The following is a 25941-nucleotide window of genomic DNA, read 5'->3' on the forward strand; positions in this document are numbered from 1 at the left end:
AAACAATACCCGTCTCTATCCCAGACCTCAAAGCTCATTTGTTTTTTTTTCCCCCACCCCTTGTTTACCTGTAGCGCGGCGCCATGCTAGCCAAACAGCCTCAAACTCGTCGTGGTGTCGAGGGTGAGCAGAGGCGGGGCAATAACAGAAGTGTTATTATTTGTTGGCATCTGTCGGGGGGAGATATGTACCCAGATGGTGACGCTTTAAAGCCTGTTGGGATTAAAACTGCAATGTGCTCAAATAGTCAAGAAACGCATTTAGCCAAACAGCAGACCGTCGGCTGAAACGCGCCAACGTGCCCGTTTTAATCAGTGCAAATGGAAATGCCGACCTCAAAATCGGGCGATCTCGATTGGAGCGGCCTTGTTAATTTATTGTTGTTCCTTTGCAGTAAATGTCACAGCCGCAGCCTCTCTGAACTCCATATAATCTAATTTAGCATTTATAAACTCGGCTCGCGTCCCAGTAATATGCTCTCTGGCTTTGTTTGAGCCGGTAAATATATGCCGGCCAAATCCATACTTAGCTGTTAGCGGCTGATATTTTCTATGGTGCCTGAAATATTTAGCGGACTTCCACACCTTGCTGCGATATCTACAGCTCCTATCGATTTGTTGGGTTCCAAAACCGGGCGCAGGTACTCGCTGAGGCTCCCACACACGCTCGTCCGCTCAGAGGAAACAAAGCTCTTTTTAGGGCCGTTTTCTGGGTTGCATAATAAGCTGCAAAGGGAACGAAGCGAAGCCACAGCTAAATGAGCTGTACCGCTAGCTCGTGCTCCTGCCCGTCCCCATTTCACTTTTGTTAGCCACGGACACGGCCTTTCATATGCTAGCAAACCGTTTCAGTAGCGACTCCTGTAACATAGAGAAGGTCGAGAGTAGCTGGAGCTTCAGCGTCTTAGCTTGGGCCGCTGCGACGATCCCATGAAAATGTGATTTATCCGTCTCTTTTGAATTAATTTGCCTTATTTAGAAATGCTGGAAATTAGTCGAAGCCCAAAGTGGAGACATATGGGAGTGAGGGGTAGATACCCTGGACCCTGGACCCCAGAACCTTTTTTGTTTTCAATTTTCATAATCTCCCCAATGGAGTCAGATCTTGGTTGCTCCTACAACCCCCCCTCTTCTGGACCGAGTTGAAGACTAATCTAATACTTTAGGCCTAATGCACCTAAACGGTATTGAACCCTTGTGCGGTTCCGTACATCAGTTCCTGGACGGTGAGTGATGGGACTCGCTGGGATGTGCCTCCAGTGTGGTGGAGAGGCGAGAGCTGGGGTGAAAAGGTCACGACTGTGGCTTCTAGGTAGGAGGGGGGAATAAATTGTGTGGTGCATGAGTAACCCGACTATAAGAGAAGGTCCTGTAGCACACCATGTGATACGTACAGGACCACTTCCATCAGAAGCCTTTCGAGGCTTCGAGGGCTGAAACGTTGCCTTTGGTTTCGGTGTATTTAGGTTGATCCTGGTTGACCTATATAGCATATACCTTGCTAATCTACGGCACATCGCTTCCTCCTCAATTTTGAAGCAGAGGTAGCAAAGGTTCTTGGTGTCTGGTCCTGGAACCTGAGCCAGCCGCCACCTTAAAGCAGCGCGCGGCGCCCTGAAAAGTTTTCAACACACTTTTTAGACAACCCCAAAAAAAACACACCTCTGCTGGCAGGAGCTGCGGTGATTCCACTGTTCACAAGTGGCCTAAAAGCACCTGCCACATCCCCGACGCAAAGATGTCAATAAATCTGGCCGCTAATGTAGCCCCCAATCTTCTTCCCTCACTCCCTCTCTGCTCTGCCTCTAATATTAATGAACGTCGGCTGAAGCGCCGCCGCGGGCAAAGATAGAAACATGTTCTTTCCGCTATGCTAACATGAACAAGGTTAGAGCCTCTCCCGTCCTCTGAGTGCAGCTGGTAGGAGCGCGTGCTAAGCTAGCAAAGGTGCTATGCGGCGTTGACTAAGACAGACAGGAATTAAAGACTTTAGCCTTTTGACAGGGCTTTTCCCAGAGACCGAGGACGCCCCAGACGAGGGGGGTCAATGATGAAGAGCAGCCATGAAGAGAACATCATCAAAACGGCTGGTGAATAATAAAGGGCGCGCCCGGTGGAAGAAGACACTTTTTCACTTCCACCCACTGTCAGAGCGCAGAAGTTGGTTTACAGCAAACCGAACCTTGAGGCTATTTTTATCGCTTCCAACTCGGGCGAAGAATCTTCTGTATTCTTCCCCCAAAAGAAACTGTGATAATGAGGCTTCGCCAGCGACCACGTGCCCATTAATATTTGATGCGTCTTTACACACACGCGAGCGCGCTGGCAGGAAGAACCACGCACAACATGTAAATCCGCCAAAGTTGTCACATCCAAGATGCCGCGCGGCGCCTCCGTTGGAGCCGCGAGACCGGGCGCGCGCACGTGCTCTTGGCCTACATCTCGCCACGACAGTCATGTGGCTTCCCTGGGACAGCAGTCATTTGTTACTGTCCTTTTAATCATGCTAATGCGACCCCGCGTTCCGCGCGCACGCCGCCGCGCGCTCGCACAAATTAAAGGGAAAAGAAGAAGAATGGAGAGCCCAAATCCCTGAAGGCGTATGAATATCTTAATTGAAGAATTCTCCAACTCTGTGTCTTTCCGCCCTCGTGGGCACCCTTTACACACCGGCGTGCACACATTCCGATAATTTAGGGCACAGTATCGCGCGCCGGCTCCGCCAGGCGGCTCGAGAACGGCGGTGCCACCACACTGAATCACATTAAGTGGCAGTTTTGCTGCGCGGGACGCCATCTTTCCCGGGTTTTTTCCCTCTTCTCCAGTGTTGGAGTCCATTAGTATTCCGCTCAGACATTCCTCCACTCTCTCCTCCTCTCACGTTCCTCCTGGGAGTTAAACCCCGTGCATGTAAAGTGATCGGGTTTCTCTGCCCGACCCGCATGGGTGCCGCTGCCACATTATGCAGGAATGCGTTATCGATGGTGGGGGGGGGGGGGGTCCTGACGCGCACAGAGGGTTTTGTAAAGTGTACGATTAACAATTCGCTTACAGCTTCAGTAGCTGCGGTGAGTATTGACGCATAATCCATCACATCTGCTGTATTAAAATTCAAGGGTAAGTTTGAAATTGATATACAAATGTAGTTGAGGACACCCAGCTAAGCTAAGCATCACCTAGCTAAGCTAAGCAACATCTAGCTACCAGTTTGGTGCCCAGACACGTAAAAATAGATAGAACATATACATATAAGGAGCCATAGAGTTAGTTTAAAACCAAGTAAACGAGGGGTCGTATCCGAGTGTGAAAGTGGGCGGAGACTTCAGAGGGTGTTAGGTGCATCCCGGCGTGTCCTTGGGAGGTAGAGGGTGGGGATTTGTTCTCTTTTTTGAATGTGAAATCAACGGCAACGATTAAATGTGGTCGGCTTCTTCATTTTTGTCGAGTTCACCGCGAACAGGTCCCAGCAGTGGGGGGGGGGGGGGGGGGGGGGGGGGGGGCGGGGGTGGCGAGACAAAAGACTGTCCCAAATTCAAAACCCGGTAGAGCCTGAGGGCGACACTAGCAGGAAGCGCGCTACATAAATGTCACGGGACTCAACCGAGCAGGCGGCTGTCCGACCCCTTTAGGCCAGGATGGAAAGAGCTCGGTGGCGTCAACGCGAACTCATGGGCTCCGACGTGCGTGAGCGACTCTGCGTTGATCAACACAAACATTATCGTGGCAGAATTTTGGACAGGATGCTAGTGGCTAACGCTAGACCCTGCCTATTCTTACAGTGGGGCCGGAGCGTCTGAATAATGCGACCAGTCATTTAACAGCGGCTTAAATGTCCAACCACAACCACCCACACGCTCAAAGAAACCCCTGGTCTGTGCACCTGTGTCCACCAACCAGGCTAATATTTAGCTGCAGCCTGAATAAACATGCGTTCCTGACCTCAGAGTGGAAAAGGTTCAGAGTATCGCAGATTCATAAGGGGGGGAAAAAGCCAGCAACTCTTTAAAAGCGTAGCCAAGGGCGCATTTGCACGAGTGCTAGCTAAAGCCGTGGCGGCTCTCTACAGCGCTTTTAACACGCCCGGTTTGTCTGAGGGAGGCATCGTCCTTTATCGGCATATTTCATGTTTCCCAGAGGGCTCTGTGAAGCGGGTGATATTATTGAGGAGCGCTGAGCCTTATTAAATTCCCAAGCATATTACCAGCTTCTCTCTCTCTCTCTCGCACACACTCGCGCTGATGTCTCTCGACCAGTCACTGATTACACTCCTCTCCCTCGCCTAATTCGCCTGTACCGCAGCTCAACCAGACCCCCCCCCCATCCCTTTCTCGAGAGGAAACAAAGGAAGTAAATACATATTATTGCTTTTCTCCTCCCTCAAGTGCCACTCACAGCTCTCCCCTCCGGAGCGCCGTGACTCACCCGCGGCTCCGTCCCGACTGTTCCGAGCTGTTCTCGTCGAGCACATTTCATCAAAAAAGGACAAAGATAATTCTTATCTTTCAACCAGCGAACTAGACGGAGAGGAAATACAGTGGCAGCTTTGAGATGGCGCCCCCCCCCCCCCCCCAACCCCAACCCCAACCCCAACCCCAACCCCGAGTATTCACAGCCTCACTCGATAACGGCGTCCTCCGCAAACGACGAGGGAGCGCGGGTGCTAACGACCTTAGCGACCAGCGGGTTGTGCCGCCATCTTACCATATTTGTATTTACGACCCTGGGATGTCCCCCCCCCCCCCCCCGCCCCCGGGCCTGGAGCGCCATTTCCATACGACCTTGTGTGTACTGAGGTTTTTTTGGGGAGGGGGAGAGAACAGAATGATTTGCTTCAATCTGGGATGCGACGGAGGCGTATCGCTATGGAAATCCGAGAATCGCCAGGCGGGATCGCGATACCCGTGAGGGTTTAACGTAGCACGTTGCAGAGCAAGTTAGCATCTCCGGGCAAAAACAGGGTGGGTGTCAGAGCGACCGTCTCCAGGTGTTTTCAGCTGCGACGAAAACAACAAAGAAGAAGTCCGCCGCAACAAATCCGGCAATCGTTGCCTGGCGTGTTAGTTGCCGGTGTTTGGATCTCCTCTGAAGTCCCTCCTGCATCGTCAGCCGACGCGAATAAATATTTCCCACAACCCCAGAAGCGCGGGAATCAAGGCCGGGTGGGGAAGCAGAAAGGAGGGAAAAAAATCAATTGGTCGAGAGCTTTTTCTATAAAGGGAGCCGGTGGTGGTGGAGGGGGGGGGGAAATGGGCCTGTCAAGGCGGATGAATAATGAAGCGTGTTTTCAGCACTTCAAAGGTAAAGGAGAAGAGGAGTCGGCAAAGTTACGTTATGTACTCCGTGTCGGCTTCATGCCAAATTCATCTGACTAGCATCGGAGTCGGAAATAACGCGCCGAATTCGGAGGTCTTTCCGAACTCGTGGTGATGAAACAGCCTCTTGCGGAGTCACAAATTATGACCTGATTACCGGGTGGAAGAAACGGCGTCGCGTGGAAGCCTTTTACGGTAGTTAATGTGGCACCGACGGGCGCATGCTAGGTCTGAATAACCATGCTGTGGGCTAATTTACTACCTCGAATAGAAACTCAGAGAGATAAATTTTCTCCCAAATTTCCTTGATTTTTAAACCCACTCTTCTATTCTTTCTAGTAAAAAATGGCCTTTGATCATCAAAGAGCTCCTTCAAAAGGAGAAACGGCAAGAAATATCACGTTTCCTACAGCGTGATGTCATCTTAGGGGTCTGGCGGGTGTCACGCTACATTAGAGCTAGCATGATGCTCCAGAAGAGCTATCAATTTAGCCGGCTCGCCAGTGAGTGTCCAGCTGTCTGACACGCGTCCGCTGGCAGTCCGAGCCTCTCTGGCCTCGCCCGGCTGTGCTTGTTGCTTCTGATCGGGGATCCATTTGGTGTAAATTGACTCATTTTGTCGGTGGGAATCAGAGCAGAGAAACAGGAAGAGGGGAAACGGTGAACTCTGCCGTTGTGCTTTGATCGCTCTGACAGGCAGCGTGAAAAGTGCATTTCAGAAAGGATGTTCGCCTGTGATGAGCCCGCCAGAGTGACAAATTGGGCCCCGGGTGCTTTAAATAATATACTGTGTTGGGCTCCAACCGCCGAGCTGCACTCGTACGCCTCCAAACTGCCCTGTCAGAGGGTGGGTGAACCCGGTTGAAGGGGGTGAGCGGCTTCATCCTGGGGCTCACAACAACTGTCTCTGTTTCTTATTTGTCCTGATCCGACGTCCGATAGCATCCAGATTTCGCAGGTTTACAGAAGGCGAAGCGGCGCTTGAGTGATGAGTGCGTCGTGCACCGCCGCCGCCGTCGAGCGTCGGCTAATGAAAGCTTGGGACGCGCGGCGCTGTCAGCCGGGCGAGGAGGAAAGGGAACCCGAGACCTGCGGGAGTCTGTAGCGGTCCAAATAAGTGCTAAATACTGTCAAATGGCTTTAATGCTATCGGTAATCACCAGAAGAGACCCCATCAGTTTAGCGAGCTCCTGAAAACAACATTAATGTTTTTTTCTGCGCCGGACAATTAGTTCCAGCGAGCAGGATGCTACATTTATTCAAATCTATTTGTAGCCATTTTGCTATCACCAAAGCTCATTTTCACACCTTGCCTTGCAGATTATGGCGATAACGGGTTCACGTCTGTCATGAGTCTGTCATGTGCACTAGCTAGCGTATTAAGATTCCTGTTAGCGAGGCGAACTGTAATGAAATGATCATCAGAGGAAATGGAGAAGCAGCGTGACCCCTCGTCTCTCGAGCCAAAGTGTGAATAAGTGGCAACGCAGAGTCGCTCTGCACTAGCAAATCCAATCCACTGCTCTGGGAGGGAAGAAAATGGCCTATCTACGAGATAGTTTCTAATCCAGGACACCTTGGCGTTATCAGGCTGGATCGCGCTGAGCTCCTCCTTGAGCAGGAGTGGCTGAATGCCGTTTAAGGCACTCCGTTCGGAAGGGGAAGAGATCCGACTCTAACAGTCTCTCCTGGTGGGGTACGATCACGTTTGGCCATTAGGCAGCGTCTCTGGACACGCTTTGGTGTGAGTAATGAGTATGCAAATAGCACTAATGGTGGCCCCCTACGCCTGACGCCTGTCAGCTAGGATGCGGGAACTTCACGCCGACAGAGAAACCTGACAGTTTTGAACACTCGAGGTACCGCGGGGGGCTTCGGCACAGCTGAGGCACCCTGGCCAGACCTGAGGGGAGATTAAAGAGGTGCTGGAGAACCTATTTGCTGACTGGCACATCCTTTTGGCGCTTTGATGGCAGCGCTGAGCGGTCTGATGAGGCTTGTTTTTTTTAACTTTCCCAGTGTGAGTCCCATCTCTCGCGGAGGGGGAGATCTGTAGGACATGTCTCATCCCTCATTTAGCTAGTGGTCCATCCAGGAAAGCTGCCACCTTCTAAAGCCTCCCTCATCATGTCTGCATAGGAGCTCAGCTGTTGCGCCTAGAACAGCCGGTACTCCGGTGGTAAACCTAAAAACCTTTAGTCACCCCTCCTGCTACCTACAGCCCCCCGATGAGGTCGTGACTCACCGCAAACCTCTGCCCGCTCTAGCCGAGAACGCGCTAGCAGCTGAGAGATAATTGCTACACTCAGGATGACAAGCCTGGTAGGTGGTGAGTGTTGGCTGTGTGACTCATGAGCGAAGCGAGCTAGCCAGCAATTGTTAACCGCTTGTTACAGTTGGAAACCTTTAGACGACAGATGTTGCTAACGCTAGCTGCTCCGAGACAGACTACCGGTGCTCATCTGTTTAAGGATGCGTCACTAGAGCTTTGATGATCCTGGTTCCGAGAAATCCACAATTAAGGCCTGGGATGAAATGTTCTGACTCGTTTTTGTCCCCGTTTTGATTGATTTTGTCAATTATAGGGCAGGGTTTGTGCGCTAATCCTCGCTCTCGCCACGGTCCTGATAGCCCACGACACAGCTGAGGCGTCACCTCTGCCGTTTGTCTTGTCACGGACCTTATTAGAGCATTCAGTCAGAGGAAAAGGAGAAGAAAATCGCCGGCTTTCTTCCTTCCCCCCTTTTTATTTTAGCGTGGATTTAATCGAAATTGTATTTTGACAAATAACCATTTAATGGTGTAAAACAGGCAATTGTGCGAGCGTGCCTGGGACTGTGCGATAAGAGCAGCGGTGGAGGGGAAGCAATGACACTCCGCTTTCTAAAGGCTGCTGGAGTGAGAGGAGGGCTCAGCCGGGACGTGAGGGAGCCTGAACTTTGTAGAACACCGAACAAAACAAAGAAAGGGAACGATTTAACCCCTTGCTAACTCAAAGTATACCTCGGTAAGCCCTGCCATTTTTCGAAAAACACCCCCTATCCTCTGTGATCCTCCGTACTTGTCTGAGAACGCACCAATATGCACACATGGGCCAAACTGCTAATGCACCGTTAGCTACAGCTACAGAGCCAGCACAACCGTGACGTTTTATCGGCTGCAAGCAGTGCGCGGCGCGGTAGAGCGCCTAACGCTAATCCAAACTGCTCCTCCGGTGCGTTTTGAATAAGCTCAGCGCTGGAAAACAAACCAAAGGAAAAAAATAATTCATGAGCTGAGATGTGGGCACTCCATCATTTTGTACAGTAATTTCATTTTTTTTTTAGACATAAATGAGTTACAAAGACGGGAGTTGTAGCTAGTTAAGGTGATTATAAGTGTGGAGCTTCAAGGATAATATGAATGATGAGTGAGAAAATCCCTTTGTTTTTGGGTTTATTTGGATTTAGGAATATTTAGGGGGCATTTTTGCACGCGGCGGGCGTTTGTTTCGAGTCGTTTTTTCCTCTGTTCAGCAGCCTGTTGTGTTGTGGCTGGAAGCCAGCGCCATCACTCTTATTAGCAGAGTGGCTGAGTCACTCCGCTTCCCTCGGCTCCACATTATTCTGCTGTTGTTCCACTTATAGACGAGGTCAAAGGTCGGAGGCGCTCCGAGGACGCCAGGTCCGTGTGCGGACGGAGACGAAAAATATGCTTCCCGTGACCACGGAGCGTGGGGGGGTGGGGGCAGTCTGGACAGCCGGAGTGAGGCAGAGCATCTTCAAAGGAGAGCGAGAGAACAAGCCCCATTTGATAATTGGCCGAGAGATCTTCACCAGAATGAAATGATGCTAGTTAATCTCTCCTCAATTAATTACCCCAAGAGCAGGCCGCGGTGCCTCCATTCCTCCAGAAAGAGTATTGACCTGCCTGAGAAGAACAAACCGCAAGCCCTCGCTGCTGCTCCCATCTTCCACCTGCCAGGCGGAGGAACGTGGCCGGGTGGTCGCTGGGTTCTTTGCTCCGCAAGTGTTCGGGCATGGCGAGAAGGCGAAACAAAAGCACAGCTCGCTACACGACTCAATCGGTCGAATATTTCCCTTCCTCTCGGACTACCGGTGGTGTTGGGGCTGGATTCCCAATTATTCCCTCAGTTCTCCTTGGCAGGCAGTAAATACTTCAAGAGGCTCAGAGGGCTGAGAACAGATCACCTGCTGCCTGCGCTAACAGCATCTCTGCGCCTCTCCTGCCAGGCTCGCTGCTAAGGCGCCGAGAGGTTGGGCGGTTAAGGTCGGATCATCTCCGAAAGAGGCCGACCATCGGAGACCGCAGTGATTAGGAGCTTACGGAGGTGCTGTTATTTTCCGCGCCATCCATCAACTTGTGCGTCCCAGTCGCAGGACACCTGCGGGGGGGGGGGGGGACTCATTAGGGGGTTAGCATAGCTTACACCTCTGAAAAGAACAACCTTACGGCTGCCAATGCTATTTAATCACACCGTAGCTGTGTGGAATGACTTGCATTTTTAAAGGTCGTTGCACCCTGGGAAGTCCCTTTTTTCCTCGTCCCCATCGTCCCCCGCACGCCAACACGCACGTCTCTTCTAAGATAGCATCAGAAAGGCAACCATCCTGAGTTCCTCCCCTCAGGTCATCTGTCCTCTATATTCTTCCACCTTTAGCTGCTTGTATTCCCTCTCTTGTCTATCTTTGAAGCTGAAGACCTCTCCGCCGCGAGGCGAACGCCAAAGGGGCCCCGCAAACATTGCGAGGCTCATCTCGCACCTTAATTAGTCGGCAACTTTCACCTAATTATGTGTGAGGCCCCACTGGATGCAAAAATAAGCCCCTTGTGATCTTGTAGCACTTCTTTTCTTTTCTTTTTTTACCAGTGTCTCTAATCTGGATCCGTGGAAATAGTCCTAATTACAATTTGAGCGGGAATGTGTTGGAATTTTTACAGATTTTACTCGCCGAGATGTCAACAGTCGTCGGAACACTGGAAGTCGTTGTTTCCGAGGGGTCATTTTGAACCATAAACGCATCTTTGGATTGATTGGTTAATTCGAGTCAGCCATTAGGAACTCAGAGAACGTGTGATTCCATTAGACTACTGTATGTCTTCTGTTAGCAATCTCATGATCCCTCTTCCCTGTTGTCTCGCCCTCCTCCCGTCCTGGATTTTCTCCTCTCTTTCCCGTCTCCGCTCCCCTCCGCTGCTCTCTTTGGCAGTGTGTCTGGCCTGTGACGGCCCAGAGGCAGCCCGTGCTGTCTTCTCCCCTCAATCTGCCGTTTCCTTTCTCCCGTGGCCCCGACGCTCGGCACGCTCGGGTCCTCCTTTCTTTTCATCCTCGCCTCTTTGTCCTTCCTCTCCCAAACTCTGACCCTTTCAGCTGTCCGGACTGTCAAAGGCGCACGGTACCGGCACAGGCAGCAGCGACGCCACCTCTGCCGGGTCCTTGCCTTGACTTATTTTGGCCAGATGGGGGGAATCAGGGTCGGGGTAAAGCCACGCTAACATGGCCATTCAGCAAAATTCCTGTTTGACCTCAAGTCCCCATTAAGTTGCTACATATGGACACGTACGCGTAAATGAGAAATGATGAGTACTTGGCTACACGGTTAGCAACTTCAGCTAAGGAGGAGGCTCCCCTCAGCTACCTGGCATGGGAATGTCGATTGTTATTATCCACCATTTGCCCTCCCTGCATCGTCCTAAGGAGCGGCAAAGTCGCCGCGTCAAATCGCTGCTGAGGCCCGGCAGCGGCGTTCCTTTCAAACCTCCCGCAGCGTGAGCTCGTCAGCTGACAGGGTGGCGAGCTAAAGCCAGCTAAGAAAAGCCTCGGCTCAGCCGGTGCCGCCGCTGGCCCACTTTCAACAAAACATAGAGACTCTGCCTCTGTGGGTCCGTGTTACGCCTCCTCTCCTGCGCATCCACCCCCACCCCTTATCTGGAAACCTGTTTATGTAAAGGGAGGGATAATGGTTCGCCATTGAAAGAGGGCTAAACCAGTGTTCTCTGGCCAGAGGCTGGAACCAGAATGGAGAACCATCAGAGAGAGTTAGCACCGGTGACCCACTTCTATTGTACAGCTAGCACAGATGCTTCCGATCTTTACAAATTGCACAACAAAAGCTGGATACGCTCCTTTGAGTGATTCCTGAACTGGGATTTGAAAGCATCCACTGGAAGCACATCTATGCACGATTGTCTCGCTGACATGTTTTTGTGGGCACAGTCTTGCTAGCATTAATAGCTACACAAATTACTCTGCAGTTTCGCTGAGGCTAACCCTTCCTAAATTTTTTATTGGTAATTTTTGTCTCCATTTCATGGGTAGTTGATTTTTTTTAAAGGAAATCCATTAAAAAAAGCCATGTGTTTGCCACAATAGCTCAGTGGTGAGTCAATGGAGCGCGGCTAAGGCTTAGCAGCTCTTGGTGCAGGGGTAGTTTTTTTACCCTCTGTGTTGTCCAGTAGCAACAGGGCCAGATTGAGGGCCGTTCACTCATCGTCTGGAGGCAAACGGTTGCGACCTGGGGGGTGGTGACACCGTGTGGACCGTGTTTTCCTCCTTCACGACATCCTCCATCTGTTTTTACGTCATTTTGCCGCTATTTTTGTCATTTCCATTAACGCACCCCACCTTTACGGCCCTCATCAAACACCCGCTCGGCTGGCGGGGTTCATTAATGGCGAGCGCCCCCCACACCACCACGCCGCTGCTCCCTCAGGCTTCGGTTGTATATCAACCTGCGGCGATCCGTGGATTTGGCGGGAATAAGATTGATGACTGGCATTGGCAGGAAGAGCCGAGGACTCCCTCCGACCCGCCCTCACCTCACCCCCGTCTCCTCTCTCTTTTGTCTCAAATGCATTTTGTCCCGTGTCCGCCCCCCACGCACCTCCTCCGGCCACCGTCCCGGTGCCGCTCCGCCGTTGAACGCCTCAAATCTACCGACAAACTTTTGATTCCTGCAGAAAAATGCAAACCCAAGAGTGATTTATGTTATTTTTGCTTCTTTCACAGGAGAAAAAGAGCATTAAAAGTAAGCCATGGTTGAACTCCTTGTTTTCCTTTGCTGCTTGGCTGCCTGGCACTCACCCTCGCTTTTGCCTGATTTTCTGTTTTCCATACGGCGCCTCCACTCATGAATAAATCCCATCCAACATCTCAATAACACCGATGCTCTTATTAACTCTGGGTCGCGCTCGGTCGGGGCTTCGGAACAGACACCTTCTTCGCCCCCCGACCTGCCTTTTCTTGGTTTGTTTGCTTTGCCGTGTCCTATTTGGGGTAATTACAGCATCCCTCGCATCAGGTTGGGGGCAATAAAACCCTCTTGCCGTCCCGCCGCCGGGGAGATCCGTCAAAACCGTCCTGGCGTAATTTGTTTTCTCTACGATAATAAAAAGTACACTTAATCTGATGCCCGCCGCTAGCAAAGGTAATTGGCTAAGACCCCTATTAGTGGAATTAAGAGGATATCAGGGTGCTTCAGCCACACAAAGCTATTAAGCTACTTAGATCCAAATGTGATTGCCGTCTGTCAGTCACCGCGCAGGGAAAACGCAGCGTTGTCAGAGCTCCCATCTCGCAAACAGGCTGGCATTAGCATTAGCGGCGCAGAGCAGGCCTGGCGGAGCGTCTTATGTTCAAGGCCGATTGAAAAACAAAGCGACCTCCCTCCCTCTCCTCCTCCCCCCACCGCCTCTCAACACATAACACATTTTGGAAGCATGACCTTATCTCAACTTTGATTCACGCCACCGATTTTGTTTCGTTTATGTTGGCGGCGGAGTCTTTTTTTTTCTTTTTTTGTCGTGTGGAATGAGTTCTGCATGGAAACTGTGACTCCGGTCAGACCCGGGCGGCCGGTAACCATTGCAACCAGTTTTTTGTTCTCCACCTTCTACATCAACACGCAGATGCGGTGAAGACCACGGGGGGTGGGGGTGGGGAAAATCACGCATCTAAAGAAGGAACAGCCAAATCATGCCACACAAACACTCAGCGTCAGGATATTTGCACATTACTTTTTCTGGCTTGGAGAAAGGAGCCGTCTTACATTGGTTCTCTCTGTCTGCTTTGTTTTAGACGCCCGGCCGCTGCCTGACGTAGCCATGACTGGCAAATGCACCCGGGAATGCGACGAGTACGGCCACTCGGACTCCTGCTGGATGCCTGTGCGCACGTCGCCCGAGCGGCGGCCATCCAAGTCAACCACCACCCCACAGCAACCAAAGCTTTCCACCTTCATGAGCGGCAGCGGCAGCAGCAGCAGCTCGGAGCACCCAGGCAGCCAAGAGACCCTTGCTGTGGCCGCCATGGCCAACGGAGACCCCGCCGCCGCTCACATGATGGGAGACCGCAACCGCAACCTGCTCAACAAGAAGATGGCTTCCTCTTCCTCCTCCTATGAGGCCTTCGGTTCCCCCTCTTACAGCTCACCAGGAAGTGGAGAGGAGGTGCTGGGTCACCCCACGGAGGAAATCCCCCTGGCACCTACTGGGGAGTACAAGCCCACCTCCTGTGGTACTCTGACACGGCGAGAGGTTTATCTGTGAGTTGGGGGGGATTAAAAACACCTGCTGGGCCACAAAAAACGGGGCTTTTAAACTGTAAGTGTAGCTGGAAGCAAACAGCCACCCTTGTTTCCAATAAGGTGGGACTAAAATCTCTCCAAAGACTTTGAAAACGGCTCCCAAACGGAAAACTACCACCATTTCTGATAATATAGCTCCGGCCGTGACGTGAGACGTTGTAGGAGGAGGACCCGCAGGAGGCTGTCTTGCTGGCGAGTCGGGCTCATGGGGCCGGATCTGCTGCCTGACGGTCAATCTGTACAATAATCAACTCATTTTACACATACATGCATGCGCCACCCCCGGCCCCCCTCAGAGGACCCTTTTTCTGGTTTTTATAGGAACACATTTGTCCACGTGGACGACGTTGACTCCAGTGATGTGTCTCGTTATGCCTTTTTTTTTTTTTTTTTTAAAGATTCCAGCCGTAGTGTTCGGTGGCCGCTTCGTCACATAGGATCCGATTGTGGATCGGACTCGTGCCGTCCCCGGGTGTCGGCGAAAACTAAACTAGTTACGCGGATAAGAAAGACTGAGCTTTAAATACTCCGTCTCTTCAAAAGAACAGATTTGATGGAATTTGCTGCAACACCAACCCGGTCAGGACCCCCCACCCCAACGCGCCCCCTTCACCGGTGGACCGGCATTTGTACAAAAGACAAGTCAAGACTGGACTGAACCTGCAACACGCCTTCCTTTGCCTCACCACCTTTACGCCAAGTCCGCTTCTTTGTCTGACTAGCGAGGCTGGCACCAAAACACCCCCCCTCCCCTCCCGTCCCCTCAAAACTCTTCACCACAGCGCTACATATCATGGCGTTGGAGGATCCAGCACGCGGCGGCCTTGGCTCGCGTTGAGCCGCCATGTCAGAACTGACTGAATCTCCCGGGCGAGCACAACGTGAGGCGTGTGGAGTTGAGATAGCTGTGTGGTGGTATAAATACATGTTTTTGGATGTGTTTGGTGTTACTGTAGATGTGTTTGTAGGGGTAGGTGGGCAGAACCACGGCCAAGTGGACCCTAAAAGAGCAGCGAGTTTTTACCCCCCAATCCTTTTGTTGTTGTGAGCAATAAACACGTAAACAACGTTCTCTCACTACTCCAGCCTTCACCGATCCCGTCGTCCCAGAGCCCTCATAGCGCTAGCGCCACGGCGCGGTCCAGAGCGCACGGCGGCCACATCTTTGAGCACGAATGTACGAATCAGCTCAACAGGAAACACTCGCAAAGCGTGGAAGGCTTTCCCTTCTAGTTTCTTACTTTACAGGTTCAACGCGAAACCAAAGCTTCGCTATCATGCTGAAGTGTCCCCCCCCGTTAGCTTTCCGGAAGGACTTCTGCTTTAAGTACAAAACACATCCCTGGATCTGGATTTTGAAGGACACATGTTGCGATGCCGTGCCCCCCCTCCCCCATCGACAGTGGCGTTCTCTTTCCCGCAGCTGCACACGGGCGCTAAGTCCCACAACTACTAACGCAAAAGAACCAGATGCAACGGAACTTTTTCTACGTTAGCTCAACCACTTCGATTCGACCAGAGTGGCTTTTTTTCTGTCGTTTTTTTGGTTCCGTTCCGGTAATCTATAGTCTGTAAGTACTACTCGTCGTTGAAAAGGAAGTGCTCCTATACTTATCAACTGTAAACATATATATTTACTTTCTACTGCACGTTTATGGGAACTTACTTCACGTACTGCGGAGGAAGAAGAACAAAAAAAACTGTAAAAGAAAATGTACAAAAAACACGAGAACCACCCTGTTGCTTGCTTTTGTTATACCCGAAGACACGTAGTCCAACTTAGTACGTCCACGAGTCCCATCCCGTCTTTTTTCATCTTTATACGATTGTCCGATATCACCAAATAAGTCTCATCAAGCATTATTTTAATCTTTGTGTTTTAGTTAGCGATCCCGCACAGGGCGTTCTTACAGGCTAACGGTCACACGTGGGTCATGACAGTGTTATACGTGTTTTTCTTTCTCTGGTACCATTTTGTATATTTAGATCGCTTCTGAAAAATGTCGAAAAGAAAAACGGTTAAAAAAAAAAAGATACTCGAGTGAATGCAAAATATGCAATTGTGCCTTTTTCTACCGATGGGTATGAGGAAACGTTGGGTTTTTCTCTTTTTATTTGCAATGTCGGAAAGTGGGCGTGAAATTCCACGATGTCAAAGGCTAATCGGAGACAGCCGCTCAGCCCGATTCTGAAACTTTTCATCATTCCTAGCATCGTGCATTATTGGATGACTGGAGGTTAATCATTGGATATCGGGTTTCTATTTGTCGGTCGGGTTCCGATGAACAAACTCGTCTGACATCAGAGGTCAGCGTGCATGAAACAAGCTGAAGGACTGAGGTACACCACCGCGAAACGGTATCAATGCTAACCTGAAGGAATAGGGTTGGGGCGGGGCTTCAACGGAGAGCGGACGACCTAGCGCACGCCCAGAGACGTGCCAATACGGAGTATATGAACACCAGTGGAGGGTGAATCCCAGAGGCTAGCTGGAAGGCTAGCTAGCCACATGGACCACAATGGGGAGAAAGGGTGGGAGGCGTGCGCTCGGTCCCGCCTCTCCTCCACTCATATAGCCTTCACGGTGTGTAACGATGTAATATTAACCATAACCGTCTGTCCTGCGACTTGGATGTTGATATAGAAATCGAGGAATAAACTTATCATCGTTTAATATGAGTCACTATGCACGCAGCTTAGCTGAACATGGCAACGTGTATCGAACGCAAGTCCACTTCTATTTATGAGATATTTTACATAATTTAAGTTTTTTGCTTTTGTACAGGTTTGGTGTAAATAAATTGCTTGTCCTTTTTGTCTCTGCAGAAATTAAAATATAACAATGGTTAAACTGGTTTTTGGCCTCCTGGTTTGGCTCTTCTGGGGGGGCGGGGCAGTTCATCCATTATTATTATTTTTCAACTAGCCCATATGGATGCTAGCGCTAGCCTATCTAGCTCATGGAATGAGCGTTGTGGCTTGAAGGTGGTGACAGAACCTCTGATGGAAACAAGTGAATGAGAAAATTTAGTAAAACAGGCTAATCATGTAGGCCTTATTGTTGCTAACAGCTTAGCATGAACAGTCTATGACAAACTGACAGTGCTAACCCGTCTGCACCTTTCAGGAAATAGTTACACCGATTTAGTAGCTTTGATCTCCATTTCATCTCCAACACAGCTTTACTGAAATAACTAAGATTATGCTGAGCTATGCTAACATGAAGACCAGTTATAAATAATTGAGAAAGTTTTCCAAAGTCGATAATCTCGAGCTACATCTGTTGAGTGATAATTAAGTTTTAGTCACCAGTTGGCAGCAAAATAAATGAATCAAAATCCCCGACTAGATCTTTTAGCTAACTTGGTTTTTCCATTGAATTTGTGGGAAAATTGATTATTTCTTTTCAAACAATAATTGGAATATTGAAGATGCTTTTTGTCCCGTTAAATTTCTGCTCCTCGCTCATAAATGAGGCGATTAATGAGTCGTTCACAACTTTTCCCCCCTCAAACAGCTAATGTGATGCTACAAAAATAAGGAATAAAGTCTATAATGACCTAAAAGGGAGAAAGTTGCTGCTGGTTCCAACTGGAAAAACAAAGTGATGCTAATTTAGATTTTCTGCACTTTTACACTTGCAAAAGAAACAGCTTCTAAGCCCTGAATCCCGTTGCTAAGCTAACGCCCTGGTCGCCATCGAGTCCATTCTCAGAGTTTTAATAATTCAGGATATTTTTGTCTCTTCGGGAGGAACGAAGACAAAACTAAACTCATTTAAATTAGGTTGAATTAAGGCAACATTTGCCAGCGTCTAAAACTCGTAAAAGAGGCAAACTCCCAAAACATCCCAGATCCCAGATTATTCCTCCGGTGCCGCGTGTTGCTAACAAGGGCTTTGAGAAATTGATTTTTCACTCATTTATTTACGGGGGGCGACTTTTTCAGCGGACACAGGAATTTCTGCCCAATAACGGAGATTTTATCGCGTTTAAATAAATCCCATCGCTGTTTTTTTCCAATGGAAAAGGCTAAGAAGTGGAAATACTCGCTGCCCTTGCCCCTCCCTCGGCACTGGAGCTTTACCTCACATCGGAAACTTGCACATCGGACGCGTTTCGCTAAAAAAGCAAAACGCGAAAAAGTAGCAGATATTTTCTTTGGGATTAATTTCCAGCATTTGCCAGTTTAGCTTGTAAAAATATTGCCTTGATAATCAACTCAACCATCGCTAGTTTACGTGCTTAAAGCTACTAGCGCATAACTGGATTTGTTCATTTTGACATTAGCAATTGTGTCTCTGGAGGCCGAGTGAGACGTCTTAAACTCCTAGCATTCATCGTTTCCTCGTTGTCGTCCATCAGGCGTTTGCCTACCCAGGCCGGAGCAGCGCTAGCGGGGAGCCGTTCCGCTCCCGTTAGCATGCAGTCTGCCGGTCATTACGCCGACCCCTGCTGTCGCCCGATGGATTACCTGCAACTGGCTTTGACAGAGTTGTTCCAGCCTCGAGCTAAAAGGAACGAGCCGAACGCGCCCGAATGTAAACGCGCTCGATTTGCTCGGCTGAAGTCATTTGACAAAAATCCATACAGGTGTTAGCATTCAGAGCCGCCGCGTGATTAATGGGAGTTAATTCTGTTGGAGGGAGCGGAGCTGAGGGGATGACAAATAGACGGATTGTTGGGAGAAAGATTGAGGAAAAAGTGACTCGGATCGACTACCTGACCCCCCCCCCCCCCGCCAACATGCGGCCTGAACGTTAGCCAACGTTTAGCTCCAATGATGAAAAATACATCTGTCACTCACTCGTCTCCAAATTAGATTAGATTACAAAAATATGATGAATTGTTGTTGGCGTGTGAGAGAAGCTCAGCAAGTGTGTTTTCCTACAGTTGTGGGGACAGCTAGCATCAATTCTTTGGCGCAAATTCTGTCACATTGTGTTTTTTTGGAAATTCTTCATGAAAGCAAGCAAAAAAAAAAATAACATCCACATGTAATCCACATCAAAGCTCTCTTTTTTTGCTATCCTCAAGGCTAACACATGCTAAAAGCCTCCTCTCCCGCACCGCCGACGTTCCTTTTAGCTTCCAGCCGTCTTCCCGGCCTTCCGTCATCTTTCCCTGATCAATACCTCCAAACTGACCGGCCGCGGCCGACTGGTCATTCACGCTTGCTAAATTATTTAGCCGCTTACTTCTGCTTTCGTCTGCATTGATTACTCGTGAGTGCTTCGCAGCGCCGCGATAAACTGCACTTATCTCCCGCCGCCGAGGTTAAGACAAAGTCAATTACCTTCCGAACGAGGCCCGTTCAAATTTAATGCATTTTTAACGTATCGCTTCCAAAGATTGGTAAAGGCAGCGCTAATTAAAGCGCTTCGTTCTGTTGCATGTTAGCATGCCGCTGCTAACTCCTCAGACAGGTGCCCGTTTGATGGGATTAGAGGACGATGTGAAGGAATTGGATGGAAATTTACATTTAATTCTCTGCAGCGCGGCTAAAGCTAATGGGTAAATCATACGCTGCAATTACGGGTCCTTTAATTCCTCCCCCCCCCCCACTGAGGCCTGATGGATGTGTGGATCCTGAATGTGCATTAAAGGTGCAGTCAAATTAATTTGATACCGAAGGGCCGTGAAGGAGAAGCCCCGCGGAGACGTTCCTGCATCCAACTTTGACGATTAGAGACGATTTTCAGGAAAAAAATGTAAATGACTGTAATTTATTTCATATATATTCAAACATTGACATGCGCTAAAGGCAAAGAGGTGATTTAAAGGCGTTTGCTAATGCCGGGCCAGACTCTTCGCAGCCACGAGAGAGTGTGGGACCTCTAGCCATTTCTAAATGTTTATGTTTATCAGTCTCTACACTTCTTCCAGATGCTAACTCATGTTAGCATAGTGGCTGAATGACCGCGGTGCCACGCGGGGTCAAAGTGCAGCACAGCTATACATTTCCGAGCCATTTCCATCTCCCGGTGCTCCGCTAGCTCTACCCCCGCCCCCCCCCCCCCGCTCAGACTCCTGCTGGATCCTGACTGCCGGCATGCTAGTTCGGACCGAGCCGGCATCAAAGGTGCAGATCAAAGCAAATTTAGGGTGGTGATGAAGGCTGGAATTAAATGCTAACCATTAAAGTAATCAAAGGCGCGTCTCAAAAGATCAACACATCTTTAAAAGAGTTGAAACAGATTAATTTATGAAGACAATTTAAGCTATACCGTTAGCATCAGTGGAAATTCGGTTATTTTTATTTTTGCCACCCGTCCCCTCGCCTCACCGCTTGACTGCGCTCATCAGCGGCTACACGCTAACAGGAACACGTGTAGGAACATAAACGAGCACATTGAGTCCGAACTGTTCAACTATTGATCCCTCGCTGAGCCTTAAAGCCGCCGCCGTCGGCTATTTACATCTCATCTGCATAGCAAAGCGACGCTGCCGCGACACCCCTGAATAATTCAGCGGAGGTGTATTTACATAAGGTTCAGCGCGCTGGGGGGGCGGCGGCCTCTGGACCGGCCTCTCTTGTACGCGTGACTTCGCCCATCTTCAAGCTCTAATTAATTGGCTAATTTCAGCCTCTGCTAAGATCAATAGACTCGGATAACACGATTCACGGAGGGAGAGAAGAAGAACAAAGATCTGGAGGCTAATTTTCCCAAACCAGCGGCCTTTAGCTTCAAAGCTATCAACCCAAACGGCCCTGTGAAGTATATAACATCTCTGTTTGGATGCGTTCTTCTGACAAGGTGGTTTTGTCGATGGGAAGATTTGGGTTAAGAGAAGGACGTTAGCATGCGGCAGCTATTGCGCCACTGCGTTCCTGATTGATGTATTGGGGTTGGTGGCGAGGCTCCGCATCCTACGTAGCTTCCACCATTTTTCATGTGCAAACAGAGACGCGGCATCCCGCGGGAGCTAACAAGACGTGGTAGGAGGAGCGCGCCACTCTTCAAGCTAGGCTAATTTTCCTGTCAGCAGAACACCTCCCATCTGTGGAGTTCAGCAGTTTTACCGCTCAATGTGTCGGGAATATTGAATGCAAATCGAACGCGCGGCTGAACCGCGGTGACCGGTGGTTGTTGCTAGCCTCCCTCCATCTTCCAGGGCGGCTGAGGTCACACGGTGGGTTTCAATGCTACCGTTGGTATCTAGCGAGGAGCAGCTGTTTCTCAAGTCTTATGTTTAAAAATAACTTTTAGTGGCTGCTCCCCTCCGTCAGAACTCGCGCGCAGAAGATAATTAGCGCATAAACACACCGAGCTCACTCGCGTGCGCGGTGATGCTACGCACAGACGCGAACGCTAAACCCACATGGATTTGATGACGCGGCGCCGAGGGAAACCCCAGGGAGAAGCCTGTCTTGACAAAACAAAACAGATGTTTGTGTGCACAGTGCCGTTATGCTAGCACCCACGCGCCGCGTCCCCTTATTAATCATGCGGCGCTGCTACGCGGGATCATTTTTTTCTTTAACTATTTTGATGTAATGTTTCTATTTCTGCGCCGTCGGTGATAAATGATGTGTTGGAACCACCTGGGAGGCTCCAAATCTATGCTAACAGGTTCCATCGTGTAGTTCAAGTCTATGTGTCAGCTGACTGCCACGGCCAGCCTGCCCTTGAGCAACGCCTTCCATGTGAGGTTTTGGCATCGGTGTCACGAGACAGGAAGAATAACCGACTCGCTGAAGCAGTTTGGTATAAATAAGTGCCCGCCGAAGTGCTTTCCCGATGATTTTGGAGGACAGATGGCGAGAGCGCGGTACGCGCGATTAGCTTGAGTGAGGGACGGCGTCCGTTGATGGCAAAGTGCTGCGGTGGCAGTGGGGGAAAAGCTAAGGGTGATGTTTAATTCATGGGTCGATTTTGCAACTCAGAAAATCATCGGGTGCCTCCGAAGACGCGGAGTGTGACAGCCGCGTTAGCAGGCAGCTCGCGACACGCTAGCACCGAGGGGGGCATCGGATGGCTCTGCAACATAGACTCAGAACCATTTTGAAATCTCATATCTCCATAAAAATGACTACAGAAGAGGCGGAGCCTACTCGACTTTTCAATTCCTTTCCCCTCAAAGTAGCATGAATGCTAAATGTGAATGTATTTATAATGCTACTCAAACACTTTAGCATAACTTGGACCCGTCTGTAAACTCTGGTAAAACTTAAAACACGGCGGAGTAGAAGAGTTAGCTAAAAACATGCGCATGCTATTGCTAAGTACTCAAGTGACAATAGTCAAACAGACTTAAAACATAAAAAATATCCTTTCGGCAGACAACGTAGCATTGCTCCTACCGCTACCATTGCCTTAGCCAGTTGTTGAACTCGTGCCCGTCTGGACGTCGCCGTGGCGACTCCTCCAACACTTGTCACTCAGGGCGGCGGCGTTGACCTCAAAGCGGCTCATTTGTCTTTAGCAGCAAGGATGTTGACTCCAAACTGGCACATGGGATCAGAATCAGCTGCCAGCGGAGGAGCGCTAACACCCGCCCACGCTAGCACACCATCATTTGACCTGGCAGCATGCCGCGAGGACCCAGGTGACGGGACGGGACGAGAGCAGGGGCGGCAGCTGCTCGTGACAGGACGGGGCGGAGCCAGTGGGTCGAGGGGGCCAACGTTGAGGAGGAAGATACGTCAGGGCACAATTAGCATCCGAATCATTAGCTTAGCTTCAGTGGAAGGATGCAGATCAGGTGATTTACCTGCTGCCGAGCGAGCCGTCGCCCCGGTGATGGATGCCGGGGCAACAGAACCCTCAAGGTTCTGACAGGAAGTAAAGAACTGAGGGAGGAAGTGAAGAAGTGAAGGAGGAAGTGAAGAAGTGAGGGAGGAAGTGAAGAAGTGAAGGAGGAAGTGAAGGAGTGAGGCAGGAAGTGGAGGAGTGAGGCAGGAAGTGAAGGAGTGAGGCAGGAAGTGAAGAAGTGAGGCAGGAAGTGGAGGAGTGAGGCAGGAAGTGAAGGAGTGAGGCAGGAAGTGAAGGAGTGAGGCAGGAAGTGAAGGAGTGAGGCACGGCGGCTCAACGCCCGGTTTGTCATCCGGCTGACTCCGATCGTTGGGAAATGTCGGCTGTCCATCATTTCAGATCGCGTATCGCGCTTCTGCGGGCAGTTAGCTAAGTGGGCGGGGCCTGCGGCTGCAGTATTAGCATCCGAGAGGACAGCTGGCCGCCGCCAGAGTGGGGGATGAAGCCCCCCCCCCCCCAGACCCCAACTGTCAACAGCCCGACACGCTAACTTCGTTTAGCATCTTTTCTTTTTAATATAGCAGAGAGGTCAAGTATCGCTATGGCAACGGCCTTCAGTCTGGCCGTCGACTGAAGCAGATTGAAAACCGACTTTTAGGAAAATCCCCCTTCCGACACTGGAAGCGCTAAAACAAATCTCCCCCCTGGGGGGTCGGAAAGCTACGTCGACTTGGCCCCCACCGCTCATCCAGCGACGGCGGGTCGGCTGTTTGTCTTTCCTGCCGCGTCCCTCCATCTTCATGGGGGGGGGGGTAGTGGTGGGGGGGTGGTAGTGGGGGGGTTCCCTCAGCTCCTCCGACGGCACAATGGGGCGAGAATAAAGGAGCCCGCGGGTGATAAATGGCGCCCGTCGCCGTCCACGTCCTTCTCATATAACCTGGGCATTAATTACAACTATTGGAATTGCACCGTCATCAATACCTGTCTTTGCCCAGCGAGTGTGTGTGTGTGTGTGTGTGTGTGTGTGTGTGTGTGTGTGTGTGTGTGTGAGAGAGAGAGTGTGTGTGTGTGTGTGTGTGTGTGTGAGAGAGTGTGTGTGTGTCCCCCATTTGGAAGAATTTGATCTTGACTTTAAAACTTTAACTCGAGCTACGCGCCTGAAACACTCTGGCGCTAACACGCGCTAATGCTGATGTTAGCTTCTCTCAACCTGGAAGGAATGTAGGTTAGCTTCATCTGCCGACTCAGCGACAGCATCGTTCGGAGGAAGGTGAAAGGAAAAACTAACGTGAAAGTGACTTTGCTCCGGAAAACTCGGACCATCTGGCTTGTCACTTGACCTGAACCTCCGCGTTGGCTCCTCGTCCGCCAACCTGCGCCGTAGCAACGCCGTCGTCCTCATTTAATTACAAGCGGATGCTAAGATGGAGCCGCGTTGGCACAATGGGGCCATGAATGAGCGGGTGGAGGGAAAAAGAAGTTAGCCGAGTTTTTTATCTCACGCCGAAGAACCAGGACGTGAAAAGCTAAAGGCTAGCACGCCGCCGGGGGGTCTGAGAGTCACAGCTCAAGATGGAAATTTGTGTAAGAGCATGGAATGCTAACATGTCAGCAACCCAGACCCTTTTTAGCTAGCTGCCTTGGTCCCTCATTTCCTCTGTCACCCAGCATCACTGCGCACCGACTTAGCTTTAGCTACAGCTTAGCTACAGAAGGACAGAACGTGAAATATCGGTGTTTCGGATCAGCGTCTTCTTCGTTTCTGTCCTCGTCATATCGTGAATAAAGGGCTACCTAGCGCCCCGCGCGAATACGCGGCATTATTCACGTAGAAAAGCGAGATGTCGAGAGTCTGCGTGTATCGCGGATCGAGGCCGATACGACTTCACGTTCGGATAAATCATCTTGAACGGTGGAAGAGCCGCGACCAGAACGTTGTCTGGAGCCTCCCGACCTTCTCGGGTCTCTGGAGCGAAGGTCGTGGATCAGGAGGAGGAGCCGATCTGGTCTTGGATGATGTCGCCGATCGAGTATCGATACCAAACGCACGAGTGATCACCAATCCGCTTCGTCCTGGGCCCAGGAGAACCGTATCAGACCGGTTCCACCTGCCCCCCCTCCTCACAGCCACCTAGCTAGAGCGGCCCCTGGAGGAGGCCCCCAGGACGCCGTTTCCTGTCTTTACTCCAAACAACCCCCATTTAGGCGACAGCGGCTAAACGAGAACGTGCTAATTGGATTGGCGTTTGACAAAAGGCAGATTTGACTTCATGCTAATGTGATTGTGCGTCTCCCTCCCTCGACACTCGCGGACCAGAATGAGGTGGGTGAGCGCCGCGGTTTCCGCCGCGAGCTAAAGCATTTTTGTTCTGATGTCTACAGATGTTCTCGTTTAAAGAAAAGCCCCCCCCCTCGCAACTACGAGCTCCCAAACAACAGATTTGCTAATTGAAGCCTCTGAACTCATCCTTGATTGGCCGATGTCGCGTCCACGTCGATATCGAGCTTCCTCTTGGCGGCCGTCTTCATCTCCGCCTGATTTGTGTAAAACCCTCTCGCGCTCGCGGACTAATCAACCTTATCTGTTGTCGGAGGCTGGAGCACCACCCAATTACAACCTCGCCGGATCTGAGGATGCTAGCCAGCGCGCGGGCGTTGCGTCCAATCGCACATCGGCCCCATCGACTCGGCTCCCTAATCCCGCTCCGAGGATCAGGCGGCGTCGATACCGAGGTTGATGCACTTCCTCTTCCCCCAGACTGATGCTACGGAACGTAGCGCCGGAGCTACGTCATCCCGGAAATGTGGTTTTTGCCGAGGAGGAAATGGAAAGCCGTTTTCCTCTTGTCGTAAACAACCCCCCCTCCCCCCCCCCCACTGCCGGGTGAAATCTCCCAACATCTGGCCCCACCGAAGCCCCGCCCCCTCCCGTGCGGTCCGCACTCGCTGCAGAAGCTAATTAGCCGCGGAGAGCAGATGAGGGCAAAGAGACGACGACCCCAGATAGACTCAGAATCGGATTTTCTTGGCCTCTACAGACGACCCACATTCAGTCTAAAAATAGCACTTCCTGTCGTCGCCACGTTCACGACATTTACCGCTTCCTGTCGTGGGTGCTCGTGATCCCCTGATGGATCTGCAGGGGGGGGGGGGTCTGGACACGTCCCAGTTGGACGGACAAGTCAACGTTTGAGGGTGGAAGACTCTACAAATCCGCTTTGTTAGCATACCGAGCTAGCATCCCAAGTGTTCCCGCCGCTGCCTTAAACCCAGATTGAAGAGCTGAGCTGCATAAACGTCGTTTTATTTACTGAAAATCTCAACCTTTCCGAGGACCTCGTCGATTCCGA

General features: G+C 50.7%; 1 protein-coding gene across 5 annotated transcripts in view; it reads left to right on the plus strand.

Moving 5' to 3' along the window:
• The window catches only part of pcdh7b (protocadherin 7b), a 71740-nt gene extending 56144 nt beyond the window's left edge, over positions 1-15596 (plus strand). For 2 of the 5 annotated variants that reach the window (XM_029840251.1, XM_011606701.2), the window contains exon 3: positions 13389-15596. In XM_029840251.1, the coding sequence (XP_029696111.1) occupies positions 13389-13858 (470 nt within the window). In that variant the 3' untranslated portion in view covers positions 13859-15596. Of the gene's footprint in view, positions 1-12320; positions 12340-13388 lie in introns of all 5 variants that reach the window. The other 3 variants (XM_029840252.1, XM_029840253.1, XM_029840254.1) reach the window with 3 other exon arrangements.
• Positions 15597-25941: the final 10345 nt, after the last annotated feature.

This window comes from Takifugu rubripes, chromosome 8 (assembly GCF_901000725.2).
Source record: "Takifugu rubripes chromosome 8, fTakRub1.2, whole genome shotgun sequence".
Classification (NCBI taxonomy): Eukaryota; Metazoa; Chordata; class Actinopteri; order Tetraodontiformes; family Tetraodontidae; genus Takifugu; species Takifugu rubripes.